The sequence below is a fragment of the Mobula hypostoma genome, chromosome 20 (genome assembly GCF_963921235.1).
Source record: "Mobula hypostoma chromosome 20, sMobHyp1.1, whole genome shotgun sequence".
Lineage (NCBI taxonomy): Eukaryota > Metazoa > Chordata > Chondrichthyes > Myliobatiformes > Myliobatidae > Mobula > Mobula hypostoma.
This window is the reverse complement of record NC_086116.1, coordinates 58447802-58463699: the sequence shown is the minus strand read 5'-3', so window position 1 is coordinate 58463699 and position 15898 is coordinate 58447802. Positions and strand designations below refer to the sequence as shown.

The following is a 15898-nucleotide window of genomic DNA, read 5'->3' as shown; positions in this document are numbered from 1 at the left end:
TAGTCATACTTTATTGATCCCGGGGGAAATTGGTTTTCATTACAGTTGCACCATAAATAATTAGATAGTAATAAAACCATAAATAATTAAATAGTAATATGTAAATTATGCCAGGAAATAAGTCCAGGACAAGCCTATTGGCTCAGGGTGTCTGACCCTCCAAGGGAGGAGTTGCAAAGTTCGATGGCCACAGGCAGGATTGACTTCCTATGATGCTCTGTGCTGCATCTCGGTGGAATGAGTCTCTGGCTGAATGTACTCCTGTGCCCACCCAGTACATTATGTAGTGGATGGGAGACATTGTCCAAGATGGCATGCAACTTGGACAGCATCCTCTTTTCAGACACCACCGTCAGAGAGTCCAGTTCCATTTCCACAACATCACTGGCCTTACGAATGAATTTGTTGATTCTGTTGGTGTCTGCTACCCTCAGCCTGCTGCCCCAGCACACAACAGCAAACATGATCGCACTGGCCACCACAGACTCATAGAACATCCCCAGCATCGTCTGACAGATGTTAAAGGACCTCAGTCTCCTCAGGAAATAGAGACGGCTCTGACCCTTCTAGTAGACAGCTTCAGTGTTCTTTGACCAGTCCCATTTATTGTCAATTCGTATTCCCAGGTATTTGTAATCCTCCATTATGTCCACACTGACCCCCTGGATGGAAACAGGGGTCACCGGCACCTTAGCTCTCCTCAGGTCTACCACCAGCTCCTTAGTCTTTTTCACATTAAGCTGCAGATAATTCTGCTCACACCATGTGACAAAGTTTCCTGTACTCAGCCTCATCTCCCTTTCTGATGCATCCAACTATGGCAGAGTCATCAGAAAACTTCTGAAGTTAACAAGACTCTGTGCAGTAGTTGAAGTCCGAGGTGTAAATGGTGAAGAGAAAGGGAGACAAGACAGTCCCCTGTGGAGCCCCAGTGCTGCTGATCACTCTGTCAGACACACAGTGTTGCAAGCACACGTACTGTGGTCTGCCAGTCAGGTAATCAAGAATCCATGACACCAGGAAAGTATCCACCTGCATCGCTGTCAGCTTCTTCCCCAGCAGAGCAGGGTCATATATAAGACTATAAGACCATAAATTACAGCGGTATGAGAGAGGAGATGGCCAAAGTAAATTGGAAGGAGCTGCTGGCAGGAATGACAGCAGAGCAGCAATGGCGTGTGTTTCTGGGGAAAATGAGGAAGGTGCAAGATGAATGTATTCCAAAAACAAAGAAATACTCAAATGGCAAAATAGTACAACTGTAGTTGACAAGGGAAGTCAAAGCTGATGTAAAAACAAAACAGAGGGCATAAAACAAAGCAAAAATTGGCAGGAAGATAGACGATTGGGAAGCTTTTAAAAACCTATAGAGAGCAAGTAAGAGAATCATTAGGATGGAAAAGACGAAATATGGAAGCAAGCTAGCAAACAATATCAAAGTGGGCAATGAAAGTTTTTTCAAGTATGTAAAAAATAAAAGAGAAAGGAGAGTGGATGTAGGACCGCAAGAAATAATAACGGAGTCAAAGATATGGCAGATGAACTAAATAATTATTTTGCATCAGTCTTCACTGTGGAAGACACTAGCAGTGTGCCAGATGTTGTAGTGTGTGAAGGAAGAGAAGTGGGTGCAGTTACTGTTACAAGAGAGAAGGTGCTCAAAAAGCTGAAAGACCTAAAAGTACATAAGTCACCTGGATCAGATGAACTGCACTGTAGGGTTCTGAAAGAGGTAGCAGTAGAGATTGTGGAAGCATTAATAATGATCTTTCAAAAATCACTGGACTTTGGCATGGTGCCAAAGGACTGGAAAATTGCAAATTGGAAAATTCCATTCTTTAAGAAGGGAGGAAGGCAGCAGAAAGGAAGTTATAGACCAGTTAGCCTGACCTCAATAATTGGGAAGATGTTGGAGTCTGTTGTTAAAGATGAGGTTGTGGAGTACTTGGAAACACAGGACAAGACAGGACAAAGTCAGCATGGTTTCCTTAAGGGAAAATCTTGCCTGACAAAGCTGTTGGAATTCTTTGAGGAGACTGCATGTAGGATAGATAAAGGGGATGCAGTGGATGTTGTGTATTTGGACTTTCAGAAGGTCTTTGACAAGGTGCCATACATGATGCTGCTTACCAAGTTAAGAGCCCATGGTATTACAAGAAAGTTACTGGCATTTTAGAGCATTGGTTGATTGGTAGAGGCAGTGAGTGAGAATAAGAGGATCTTTCACTGGTTAGCTGCCAGTGATCAGTGGTGTTCTGCAGGGACTGGTGTTTGGACCACTTTTTTTATGCTGTATATCAATGATTTAGATGATGGAATAGATGGCTTTGCTGCCAAGTTTGCAAGTATTACAAAGATTGGTGGAGGAGCACAAGAACATAAGAATGTAAGAAATAGGAGCAGGAGTCGGCCATCTGGTCCGTTGATCCTGCTCCACCACTTAATAAGATCATGGCTGATCTGAGCATGGACTCATATCCACCTACTTTTCTTTTCCCCATAACCCTTAATTCCCCTACTATGCAAAAATCTATCCAACATTGTCTTCAATATATTTACTGAGGTAGCCTCCACTGCTTCATTGGGCAGAGAATTCCACAGATTCACCACTCCCTGGGAAAATCAGTTCTTCCTCACCTCCATCCTAACTTTACTCCTCCAAATCTTGAGGCTATGTCCCATAATTCTAATCTCACCTACCAATGGAAATAACTTCCCTGCCTCCATATTATCTATCCCTTTCATAATTTTATATGTTTCTATAAGATCTCCTCTCATTCTTCTGAATTCCAGCGAGTACAGTCCCAGGTGACTCAATCTCTCCTCATAATCTAACCCCCTCATCTCTGGATCAACTTGGTGAACCTCCTCTACACTGCCTCCAAAGCCAGTATATCCTTCCCCAAGTATGGAGACCAGAACTGCACACAGTACTCCAGGTGCGGCCTCACCAGTACCCTGTATAGTTGCAGCATGACCTCCCTGCTCTTGAATTCAATCCCTCTAGCAATGAAGGCCAACATTCCATTTACCTTTTTGTTAGCTTGCTGTACCTACAAACTAACCTTTTGCGACTCATGCATAAGCACACCCACGTCCTTCTGCACAGCAGCATGTGCAATCTTTTACCATTTAAGTAATAATCTACTCAATTTAATGTCATCAGCGAACTTAGTTACATTACACCCGGTCCCCTCTTCCAGATCGTTAATGTGTATCGTGAAGAGTTGTGGGCCCAGCACCGACCCCTGTGGCACACCGCTCGCCACTGATTGCCAACCCATGTATCTCAACTCTCTGCTTTCTATTAGTTAACCAATCCTCCATCCACGCAGGTAGTTTTGAGGAAACAGGAAGGCTACAGAAGGACTTAGGCAGATTAGGAGAATGGGCAAGAGTGGCAAATGAAATACAATGCTGGAAAATGCATGGTCATACACTCTGGTAGTATAAATAAATGTGCAGACTATTTTCTAAACAGAGAAAATCCAAAAATCTGAGATGCAAAGGGACTTGGGAGTCCTTGTGCAGAACAACCCAAAGGTTAATTTGCAGGTAGAGTCAGTGGTGAGAAAGGCAAATGCAATGTTAACATTCAATTCAAAAGGTCTTGAAGACAAGAGCAGGGATGTGATGGTGAGGCTTTAAAAGACACTGGTGAGGCTTCACCTGAATATTGTGAATAGTTTTGGGCTCCTCATCTAAGAAAAAATATGCGGCATTGGAGAGGGTTCAGAAGAGGTTCGCAAGGATGATTCTGGGAATGAATTTAGGAGACGATGGCGCCTAATGACGACTTCTTTGCTTACATCTTTGGAAACAGCTCTATTTCTATGATTAATATCTCTGTTTTTCCCTTTCAGGGTTCTTTTGAAGACCTTGACCTGGAGTTATATGCTGATTTTGGTTCTTTGTGGGGATGGGACCCGCTCTCGGGGTCTCACAACTGGCTGCTATTCCATCTACCAAGGATGCGGCCGAGAAGATCAGCTCGCCTTCAGAGTTTCAGGATATTTGGCTCTGGAGGCAGGCGGACTCGAGGTCGGTGCCTCCGCAGAAATCTGGTGTGTCGTGGGAGATGGAAGATCGAAAACAGCAAGCTGGCTGCTGGCTGTGTACCCAGAGATCCAAGTTCTTCAGGCACAGAGCTCAGAAAAAGCAACACAATAGACCTTTAACGTCATAAATCAGCGAGTTGTTTGTTATGTCTCCCCTCTTGCTGTGAAACGAGGACATCTCTTTTCCCCTAATTAGGTATGTCGGATTACCGGGTGTTTTCATGGATGGTTGTGAAAAAAAGAATTTTAGGAAGTATATTGTATATATTTCCCTGACATTAAATGTATCTTTGAAACTTTTGAGACCTTTGAAAGGATTATCATAAGAGGAATATTTGATCTGGGTCTGTCCTCGCTGGAATTTAGAAGGATGAGGGGGGATCTCATTGAAATCTTTTGAATGTTGAAAGGCCTACACCAAGTAGATGTGGAAAGGATGTTTCCATGGTGGGGCGGTCTAGGATAAGAGGGCACAGCCTTGGGATAGAAGAGTGTCCATTTAAAACAGAGATGTGGAAAAATTTCTTTAGCCAGAGGGTGGTGAATTTATGGAATTTGTTGCCGCAGGTGGCAGTGGAGGCCAGGTCATTGGGTGTATTTAAGGCAGAGACTAATAGGTTCTTGATTGGACATGGCATCAAAGGTTACAGGGAAAAGGTTGGGAAGTGGGGCAGAGGAGGGGGAAAAAGGATCAGTATGATTGAATGACGGAACAGACTCGATGGGCCAAATGGCCTAATTCTGCTGTTATGTCTTATGGTCTTTTCCAAGTTACTAGCTCAATTCTCAACCCAGCATGGATGGAAAGCATGCAGGGAGCTGGCCAGATTTAAACCCAGGACCACCCACCTCAAAGTCCAGTGCTGATACCATTACACCACTTACACCATGGTGTCTTTGAACTAATTCCTGCAACAACTTTATGCTGCTTTTAATGATATTTGTCTGTCAGGTGATGTTGCATTGCAGGACTTCTGCTGAAATTTCACAAGATTCAGTATTAAATCAGAACCAGTTTATACCTACCCTGAGGACATAAATCGGCCGGTTTTCAAAGGTGGTACCAATCTGTATTTTGCTGACCAGGCCTGAGTTTGAAGCCACAAGCTTGTCCATCCAATCATAGATCTGGGAAAAAGAAGACAGGCCTAAGTCAATATGCTTTGTGTTTGACCAGTGAGATGATCTTATGTTGTTCCCTGGACTAGATGATCACAAAGAATCAGTGTGTCTCTGAACTCAGCCTCAGGAACTTTGGAAGTGGCTCTCCGAGGTGGGTTAGGGCTCAGTTCCAGTCCCCATCTTATGAATTGTGGACTTGACAGCTAGATGGTGTTCAGAGTAAACCTAAAATCTGCCCTCAGACAAAGGCTGCACATTGAATCTTTAGCAGAATTTGCCAAATTAAAATCAAATTTAAAATGTCTGAGTGTGTGGTCAAAGGATAAACTATGCATTGGGAAGAGTATCAAATAACTGACTGACTAATTGAGTGGAGACTGAAGGTTGGTGTCAGTGATGTCCATCACACAGGCAAAACTGCTATCAATGTCGTCGATTTGGGGAATTATGCTCGGGTGGGTGGTATTTCTATCCCAGTCAAGAGTGACAACATAAATGGGAGATTCTGAAGATGCTGGAAATCCAGAGCAACAAACACAAAATGCTGGAGCAACTTGGGCAGTATCTATGGAAACCACTGCTACACCACCATCATGAATGCCTACTGTGCTATTCCACGCCCTCACTTCAGGAAGTCTGATCACTTGGCTGTACTTCTACACCCTGAGTACAGGCAGAGACTGAAGACTGCAGCACCAGCAGTGAGGACCAGGAAGGTTTGGACAAGGGAAGCACAGTAGCACCTACAGGACTGCTTTGAGTCGGTGGACTGGACTGTGTTCAGGGATTCATCTTTGAATCTGGATGAGTATGCTGCAGTTGTTATCAACTTCATTAAAATCTATGTTGATGAGTGTGTGCCTACAAAGACTTACTGTATATTCCCAAACCAAAAGCCATGGATGAACCAGGAGGTACGTCATCTGCTGAAGGCCAGATCTGTGGAAGTCAAGTCTGGCGGCCCAGGCCTGTGCCAGAAAACCAGGTATGACTTGCGGAGGGCTATTTCAAGAGCGAAGAGAGGATTTTAAATGGGGTTGGAGGCAACATCAAATGCATGACAACTCTCGCAGGGTCTGCAAGACGTTACTTCCTACAAAGTGAAACCCAATAGCATGAATGGAGTCCGGTGCATGTTGCTTTGACCCCAGCATCTGCAGAGTATTTTATGAATAAACAGTCGATGTTTCAGCTGGAAACCCTTTATCAGTGTTATGTATTCATGTACAGAGTATTTTAATCCTTACGTGTTGCTGTCAAGCTTCCCTGAGTGTTATGTTTAAAGTTCAAAGTTCTTTTATTATCAAAGTATGTATACTTTATACAACTTTGTGATTCATCTCCTTACAGGCAGCCACAAAACAAAGAAACCCAATAGAACCCTTTATACCCAATAGAACCCGTTTTGAGACGCCAGAGAGTAGTGGTGGATAACTGTTTGTCAGATTGGAGGATGGTAACTAGCGGTGAGCCTCAGAGATCTGTACTGGGTCCAGTGTTGTTTGTCATATACATTAATGATCTGGATGATGAGGTGGTAAATTGGATTAGTAAGTATGCAGATGATACTAAGATAGGTGGCATTGTGGATGATGAAGTAGGTTTTCAAAGCTTGCAGAGAGATTTAGGCCCATTAGAAGAGTGGGCTGAAAGATGGCAGATGGAGTTTAATGCTGAAAAATGTGAGGTGCTACATTTTGGTAGGACTAATCAAAATAGGACATACATGGTAAATGATAGGGCGTTGAAGAACAGAGGGATCTAGGAATAATGGTGCATAGTTCCCTGAAGGTGGAATCTCATGTGGATAGGGTGGTGAAGAAAGCTTTTGGTATGCTGGCCTTTATAAATCAGAGCATTGAATATAGGAGTTGGAATGTAATGTTAAAATTGTACAAGGCATTGGTAAGGCCAAATTTGGAGTATTGTGTACAGTTCTGGTCTGAGTGATTACCGTCCCGTTGCCCTGACCCCCATAGTGATGAAATGTTTTGAACGGCTTGTCAAGCCTCATATCACAGCCAGCCTCCCCTCATCGCTGGATCCTCTACAGTTTGCTTATCGTCCAAATCACTCTACGGAGGATGCAATATCCACCACACTGCACACAGTTCTCTCTCACTTGGACAACAAAGACACTTATGCCAGAATCCTGTACATTGATTCAGTTCAGTGTTCAATACCATCATCCCACAGAGACTAGTGGAGAAACTGTCGCTGCTTGACCTTAGCACTGCCATGTGTCACTGGATTCTGGATTTCTTGACAGAGAGACCACAGTCAGTCTGTGTTGGCAGGAACATCTCTGACTCCATCACACTGAGCACTGGATCCCCACAAGGCTGTGTGCTTAGCCCATTGCTGTTTACACTGCTAACACATGACTGTGCAGCCAGATTCAAGGAGAACCTGATCATTAAATTTGCAGATGATTCCACAGTGGTGGGGCTCATCAGCAAAAATGATGAAACTATGTATGGGGAGGAGGTCAAACACCTAGAGGGCTGGTGCAGGGATAACAACTTGATGCTCAATGTCACCAAAACCAAGGAGATGATCGTTGATTTCAGACAGTCTCAGCCTGAGCACACACCCCTCAACATCAGCGGCTCCACAGTGGAGAGAGTGGAAAACATCAAGTTCCTTGGGGTGCAGATCTCGGACAATCTCACCTGATCCAGGAACACCGCTGGGATTGTGAAACAGGCCCAGCAGAGATTGCACTTTCTGAGGAAGCTTAAACAAGCATCACTCCCCACTAACATCTTAAGTACATTCTACAGAGGCGTGGTTGAGAGTGTGCTGACCTTTTGCATCACAACCTGGTACTCCAGCTGCAGTGCTGTCGACAAAAAAGCCTTGCAGAGGGTGGTTAGGGGAGCAGAGAAGGTTATTGGGGTCTCCCTACCTTCTGTCCAAGACCTCTTTCAGAATCGATGCCTCCAGAAGACACGGTACATCATTAAAGACCCCTCACACCCTCTCCATGAACTGTTTGTTCTTCTGCCATCAGGCAAACGTTACAGGAGCATCAAAACTAAAAGCACAAGGCTACTAAACAGCTTCCTCCCACAGGCAGTCAGACTGCTAAATAGCTGCTCTACCTGACTCTGCTTTGGACACTTTTAACTTGCACTGGACACTTATAACTTGATTTTAACTGACATGTGGCTTCCTCAGAAAGTGCAATAGTGTTTTACTATTTATTGTTATGTTTATTATTTAGTGTTGTGTTTGTTATGTTATGATTGCACTGCTCCTGGGAAACGCTGTCTCATTCTGCCCTGCAGAGCTGATGTACGGTCAGAATGACAATAGAGTTTTTTGAATCTTTGAATCTTGAATTATAGGAAAGATGTCAACAAAATTGAGAGAGTACAGAGAAGATTTACTAGAATGTTACCTGGGTTTCAGCACCTAAGTTACAGAGAAAGGTTGAACAAGTTGGGTCTTTATTCTTTGGAGTGTAGAAGGTTGAGGGGGGACTTGATAGAGGTATTTAAAATTATGAGGGGGATAGATAGAGTTGACATGGATAGGCTTTTTCCATTGAGAGTAGGGGAGATTCAAACAGGAGGACATGACTTGAGAGTTAGGGGGCAAAAATTTAGGGATAACATGAGGAGGAACTTTTTTACTCAGAGAGTGGTAGCTGTGTGGAACGAGCTTCCAGTAGAAGTGGTAGAGGCAGGCTCGATATTGTCATTTAAAGTAAAATTGGATAGCTATATGGACAGGAAAGGAATGGAGGGTTATGGGCTGAGTGCAGGTAGGTGGGACTAGGTGAGAGTAAGATTTCGGCACGGACTAAAAGGGCCGAGATGGCCTGTTTCCATGCTGTAATTGTTATATGGTTATATAGTTATATTATATGTGTGCCTGGCCCCAACACCTGGCCTCTTCGATCTGGCCCAGAGTTTAAATTGTCCGAGCCTCGGCTCAGTCTCTACTTTTGGACACAGCCCCCTTGGTTACATGACTGGCCATTCTGGTTATATGACTTCCAGGCAAAATAAACAGTGGGTTATTTGTTCCTCACCACTCGTGTGTGTTACTCAAAGCCACTCAGCTTCCTGGTGCAGAAGTATAGCTGGGTGTGATGAGGTGACAAGTCCTCATGTGATAATTATCGCTTTGTTCCCTCCAGCAAGAAACGCAATATATCAATCTGGCAATGCGCTGCTGTGAGCAAAAAGAAACTGTCACAAGCCACAAGAAGACGGCCACAGCAGGCATTGTGAGTAAAAAAAATCCAAGGGGAGAGAACGGGAATGGGGCAGATACATAAAACAAATAAGAAAGTGAGAGAGAGAGAGTGAGAAAGAGTGAGAGAGAGTGAGAGAGTGAGAGAGAGTGAGAGCGAGTGTGCGAGAGAGAGAGAGAGAAAACTAGTTAACTTATCTGGAACATGATTGTGATCAAAAATGGTGACAATGTTTGGAAGTATGGTGCCAAGTGATGAACCGACAGAGTACTGGAGTTCATATACTGAAAGATTTGCAATTTTTGTACTGGCAAATTAAATTTCAGATGATATTCTTGTTCCAACTTTTCTGTCTGTGCTGGTTGAAAAACATTTAATTAATTACACAATCTAATGCAACCTACTAACCCTGCCAATAAGCCTTAAGAGATATAGTTAGTCTTAAAGAGCCCATATTCACGTAAACCTTTGATTAATAGAGAGAGATTTAGATTTCAGAAAAGGAATCAAGAGAAAAGTAAGTCTATTTCACAGTTTGTGGCGGTTCTGAAACAATTGTCTGAACACTGTGATTCGGCATTGCAGTGCCGAATGACAATGCAATAGATTCGTAGGTGGTCTGTGAAGGGAGGCAATTCAGAAACGTATGCTTACGGAAGACAGACTAATATTGCAGAAGGAAATTGAGGTTAGTACATCTATGGAGGTGGCAGATAAAGAAGAATGGCTATTAGTACATCATGTCAGGTTCATAAAGTTTCTACAGACTTTAACAATAACACATCTATTGGCAGTGTTCCATTGTGACATTCAGCAAAAGAATGCTGGTATGGGGATTTAGACTGCCAAAGCTGTGGCAAAAAGGGACATATTGAATGCACTTGTAAAAGTTAAAGATACTGGCAACCAAAATCACTGTGATAAAGAGAATTTACCTTTGGACAAACAACAAGAAACGTGAACAAGATGGAGCATCGGACTGAATGATTCTCACTCTGTGGCTGGAGAAGCTTTGCAAGTTTTATATGTTTCAAGACACAAGGATGGCTGTTGGGTGAGCCCTCAGGTGGATGATGCAGGTGGACATGGGTGCTGCAGTATCACCGGTGACAGAGACCGTTTACATGGAGAAAAAATCGCAGCATCTCATCCCAGAAGGAACAAGGTTGACTTCAAAGACTTATACTGGTGAGGTTGTTCCAGTGAGGGGCATTGTATCTGCTACAGTGGAAATCAACAAACAGAGAAGGAAACTTCCACTGTACATTGTTAAAGGTAGTTATCAAGCACTTCTGCTGGTTCTGGCAGCTCAAATTCAACTGGCGTGAAGTGCACGTGATTGGTGGGAGCACTGGTCTACAAGAAGTGTACAAGAAGCACAGCAAAGTATTCATCGGAGAACTGGGCAGTATGAAAGGAATCACCATTAAGCCCGACACAACACCCAAATGCCAGAAGGCAGGACCTGTTCCATATGCTCTCAAGCCAAAGGAAGAGGCTGAATTGTAAATTGGTGCCCGGGATATGGTATTGGAACCAGTGTGTGTACGTAAACGGGCAGCTCCAGTGGCTCCTGTCCTAAAATGGGATAGGTCTTTAAGGTTTTGTGGAGGCTTCAAGGTAATCATTAGTCTTGTTCTTACGGCTGAAAATACCCTCTTCCCTTTATTGACAGCTTTTTGCAGGATTGGTTGATAATTTACACTAAAGGTGGATCATCACTGTTAGGCATCAATTTTTGGTTTACATACTGGCATGCCTTCACTGGCTTCTAATTGACTAACGTTGGGCTCTGATGCAATTTGCACATCAATACGATATAAAGTACAAGAGGTCTGACCACCATTTGAACGCTGGTGGACTATCCAGATTTCCTTTAGCTGTTACAGCTCCAGAGCCATCCCTGAAAGAGACCTTTTACTTCAGGGAAGAACCTGCAGCTGTGATAACTGTGACACAAGTCTAGAAGCACACACGTACTGACCCTGTTCTATCTAAAGTATCAGATGTGGCAACTCACGAATGGAAAGAAGGGCCACCCATGGAATTGAAAGCTTACCTGGCTCGATGTCAGGAGCTCACAGTCCTATTAGAAAAGTAGGTGCTTGACGAGCTACATGCAGGACACTGGGGCAAAGTGCACAGGAAAGGAACCACATGCAGTTACTTCTGGTGGTCAGGACTGGACCTGACCATTGAAGAGAAGGCCAGAGCATGCTCACATTGTCAGCAAGTGAGAAATGTTCCTCAATTTGCTCCTTCACATCCATGGAAATGGTAGAGGATTCACATAGATTTTACAGGACCAGAAGACCACGTGCTCCTGGTTGTAGTGGACACACAGAGCAAATGGCCTGTGGTTGCCATCGCGAAGAGCCCTACATCTGAAAAATGCACTGGGGAGCAATGTCCCATCTTTAGCCGTTTTGGGCTTCCTCAGCAGCTTGTAAGTGGAATAGCCCACAACTCCTGTCTGAAAAGTTCAAGGCATTTATGGAAGCAAGTGGTATTCAGCACAGCAGGTCAGCAGATGTCATCTAGCCACAAATGGCCTTGCTGAGTGACTTGTACAAGCAGTGAAACAAGCCCTCAAGACCTCAATGGGAAGTGGATTCCTCAACCAGCATCTTAGCACCTTCTTGCTGACATGCCTCAACGCACCTCACACCATCACCAAAATGGCTGCAGCCTCTGCACTGACGATGACAACTTTGCACCTGGCTTGACCTGCTGAGACTCCCAAACACAAAATAGAAAATCCAAGCAGAGGCACCTGCCAAGGATGCAGCACAGAACTTTCACAGAGAGAGAGTACTTGCCCAGAACTACATCTCTGGAACAAAGTGGATACCTGTGACAGTTGTGGCACAAACTGGTCCTGAGTCATTCATGTTGGAAACTAGTAGCTACAACATCTGGAGAAAGCATGTTGATCAGCTATTGCCCACTTATGAGGCTACTGAAAACCAATGCAAACTCACCAATCCAGATCCAACTGTAGAAATGAACAGGATTCTGAGAAAATGACTGCAGAACCTCCATTAAAATGAAATGACACAGCCAGTGCTCCCCTATCACTGTCATGGTCCGGTCCGTGAAGTCCGTATTCTGGTTCACAGTCCGGTCCATCCACCCTTGCTCCAGGTTTTCCTGTCTACCCTGTTTCAGTTCTTGTTGAGCTCTAATTGAGTCAGCTGATGCTAGTTGGGGCTGGCTGCATAAATACCTTCAGAGACCAGGGTGTGGCTGCTGGATCGTTCTTGTCCCCACTCCTTGTATCCCTTCCCCTGCCTTCTGTTTCCTCGCCTGAAGCCCTGCCCTGCCCTGCCCTGCCCTGCCCTGCCCTGCCCTGCCTTGTCTTGCCGGTAACTCTCGCCTCACCTAAAGTTCTCGTCTCCTCTCGTCTTGTCTTGCCTTGCTTTGCCAGAAGCCTTGCCTTGTCTTGCTGGTAACTCTTGCCTTGTCTCACCTGCAGTCTTGTCCTGGAGCCACCCTGTACCTAGCTCCCTTCTTGTCCCTTGCCTCCGCCCAGGTAAGCCAGGCCGTCTTGCCATTACCTGCGGTTGGTTCTGTCCCTTCCTGTCCCTTGCCTCCGTTGGGTAAGCCAGGCCAAATTGCCGTTACCTACGGTTGGTTCTGTCCCTTCCTAACCCTTGCCTCCATCGGGTAAGCCAGGCTGTCTTGCTATTACCTGTGGTTGGTTCTGTCCCTTCCTGTCCCTTGCCTCTGTCAGGTCGTGATCCGCGCCCTGCCCAGGAGGAGCCTCCGGCCTCTAGCCAAGCCTCTAGCCTCCTGCCTCCTGCCAAGCCTCAAGCCTGAAGACTCCAGCCTCCTGCCAAGCCTCGCCTCTGGTCTCTAGCCTCAAGACTGAAGACTCCAGCCTCCTGTCTCCTGCCAAGCCTCACCTCTGGTCTCTAGCCTCAAGCCTGAAGACTCCAGCCTCCTGTCAAGCCTCAAGCCTGAAGACTCCAGCCTCCTGCCTCCTGCCTCCTGCCAAGCCTCGCCTCTGGTCTCTAGCCTCAAGACTGAAGACTCCAGCCTCCTGTCTCCTGCCAAGCCTCACCTCTGGTCTCTAGCCTCAAGCCTGAAGACTCCAGCCTCCTGTCAAGCCTCAAGACTGAAGACTCCAGCCTCCTGTCTCCTGCCAAGCCTCGCCTCAAGTCTCTAGCCTCAAGCCTGAAGACTCTAGCCTTGTCCTGCCTGCCTGCCAAGCCTCGTCCTTGCCTAGTTCTGGGGTCCGAGCCAGAGGCAAGACCCAGATACTGGGTCCTTGTCCAGTCTGTGGCTCGGAGTCCAAGCCCGGGCTCCTAGCTCTTTTGTCCGGTCCTATTCCGGGTTCCCAGTTTTTGTGTCCATGTCCTTGCCCTCAGCCTGTATCCTAGTCCTGTCCCTAGTACTTCAGTGTCTGTGTCTTGCACTTGGGTCCGTTCCCAGCCACCTCCCTATGACAATCACCTGTGCTTTCTGAGGTGCCCTCTGGTGACAATGCAGTTACAAGTCAAGATCTATACATACACCACCAAGAGATAAAATGATTTTGGCGTCATACCCTCACAGGAACAAGTGGCCTCCAGACAAATTGGATCTCTAGTTTAGAGACTAACCCTCAGCACTTGGAGTAGGATAATCCCAAGGGTTACACCTGGGAATAGAGGCAGTCTACCCTTTTCACTAGTTTAGATAAATTAATGTGTTTTGCTGTTGGTTGAATCTGATGATTACTCTATTGAATGTTAATAATTCAGCAGCTGGTCTGTATATGGGAAGGAGAAACCTTTAAAATGCAGGGGAGGGATATGTTATGTATTCATGTATATTTTGTTCCTTATGGGTCGCTGTCAAACTTCCCCTTGTGTTACATACTCAATATAATGTGAGAAGGCATTCTGGGTGGAAGACGAAATAAGCACGTCATGTTTGTCCTCTCCATCTCTCACGGCCACCTGGCTTCCCAGTACCTCAAACAGAACAATCAGAACTGGAAAGGAAGGGGGAAGAAGCCAGATTAAGAAGGTGGGGAGAAGTGCAGGAGTACAAGCTGGCAGGTGACAGGTGAGGCCAGGTAAGGGGGAAGGTGGGGGGGTAGGGGGAGGGGATGAAGTGAGAGTCTGCAAGGTGATAGGCGGAAGAGGTAAAGGGTGAAGAAAAAGGTATCTGATTGGAGGGACAGGAGGCTTTGTGAGAAAGGGAAGGAAGAGGGATACCAAAGTGAAGTGATGGGCAGGTGAGGAGAAGAGAAGGGTAAGAGGGGAGCCAGAATAGAGAATGCAAAAAGAGAGAAGGGGGAGGAAGGAGAAATTACTGGAAGTTAGAGAAATTGAAGTTGGAGGCCACCCGGATGTTTTTTTAATTGTCATTACTTTTGATTGAAATATTTTGTTTTCACGGTCATTGTTGGACTTTACCTCCTCCAATGTGTGATAGGCAGCGTAGTTGAAAGAGCTGGTGTTGCGCTCCTTGTTCCGGGACAACAACATTTCTTTCTGCTCCTCGTCCACCAGTGCCTGAAAGATCAGCAGTAGATCATAAACAACTTCTAATATTAACTGGCGAAGAAAGAGCCAGTACCAGTCCAGAGCAGTAATAAGGAGACACAACTTTTCAGGAATAGTTGGAAGATCATACCTGAAGATCCTCTGTCAAGATCGAGTACTGTATGCCATTGAATTCTAGGAGCGCTTTCACAGATTGGCTGTGTTCACTTGGTACGTGGATGTCAATCGGCAGCAAAGGGTTATTCGATTCTTTCCATATTTCAACCTAATAATGAGAAATTTGCAGTTACCGGCTGGGCTGTTGACTCTGATTATATTAGATCAGTTTATTAACCTTCTCTGAGCTGCCTACTTTATCTGACCTATGTGACTTAAACTGCTCGATAAATGAAATGTTTGATCCTTTCAACAATAACGTGACAAATATATTAAGCACAGTGGCCCCATTTTATATTAAATCCTATTATCTTATAATCCTGCTCCAGCTCTCATGTCTTCCTCTTCTGCTCTTTTAAATTGAAACAACCTTCCTCAAACAATAATTGTCAGGTCACAGCCATGATCTGTGGAATTCAATGCCTGAACCTATAAGGGATGCAGACTCAGTAGACACTCTTAAATCACAAACAAGAGAAAATCTGAAGATGCTGGAAATCCAAGCATCACACACAAAATGCTGGAGGAACTCAGCAGGCCAGGCAGCATCTATGGAAAAGAGTACTGTCGACATTTTGGGCCGAAACCCTTCGGCAGGTCACCAAGACACTCTTTTCCATAGATACTGCCTGGCCTGCTGAGATCCTCCAGCATTTTGTGTGTGAGACTTTTAAATGCCAGCTCAAACCTATTTATTTAACTTTGCTTTTAACTAACATCTGAGTACAAACATTTCACCACATATAACTCTGAGATTCTTTTTCTGTGGGCATACTTAGCAAATCTATAGAACAGTAACTGTAGACAGGATCAATAAACTATAAACATCAGGAACTGCAAGCAAGCTGTGCAAATGTAGATAA

At 44.9% G+C, this 15898-nt stretch overlaps 1 protein-coding gene across 1 annotated transcript in view; it reads right to left on the bottom strand.

Moving 5' to 3' along the window:
• LOC134359256 (carboxypeptidase A1-like) overlaps nucleotides 1-15898 on the bottom strand; it is a 47922-nt gene that overhangs the window by 13642 nt on the left and 18382 nt on the right. Inside the window, exons 3-5 of the mRNA XM_063072219.1 lie at nucleotides 15010-15144; nucleotides 14790-14888; nucleotides 5085-5186 (exon numbers count right to left, since the gene is read on the bottom strand). Coding sequence (XP_062928289.1) covers nucleotides 5085-5186; nucleotides 14790-14888; nucleotides 15010-15144 — 336 coding nt within the window. The remainder of the gene's footprint in view (nucleotides 1-5084; nucleotides 5187-14789; nucleotides 14889-15009; nucleotides 15145-15898) is intronic.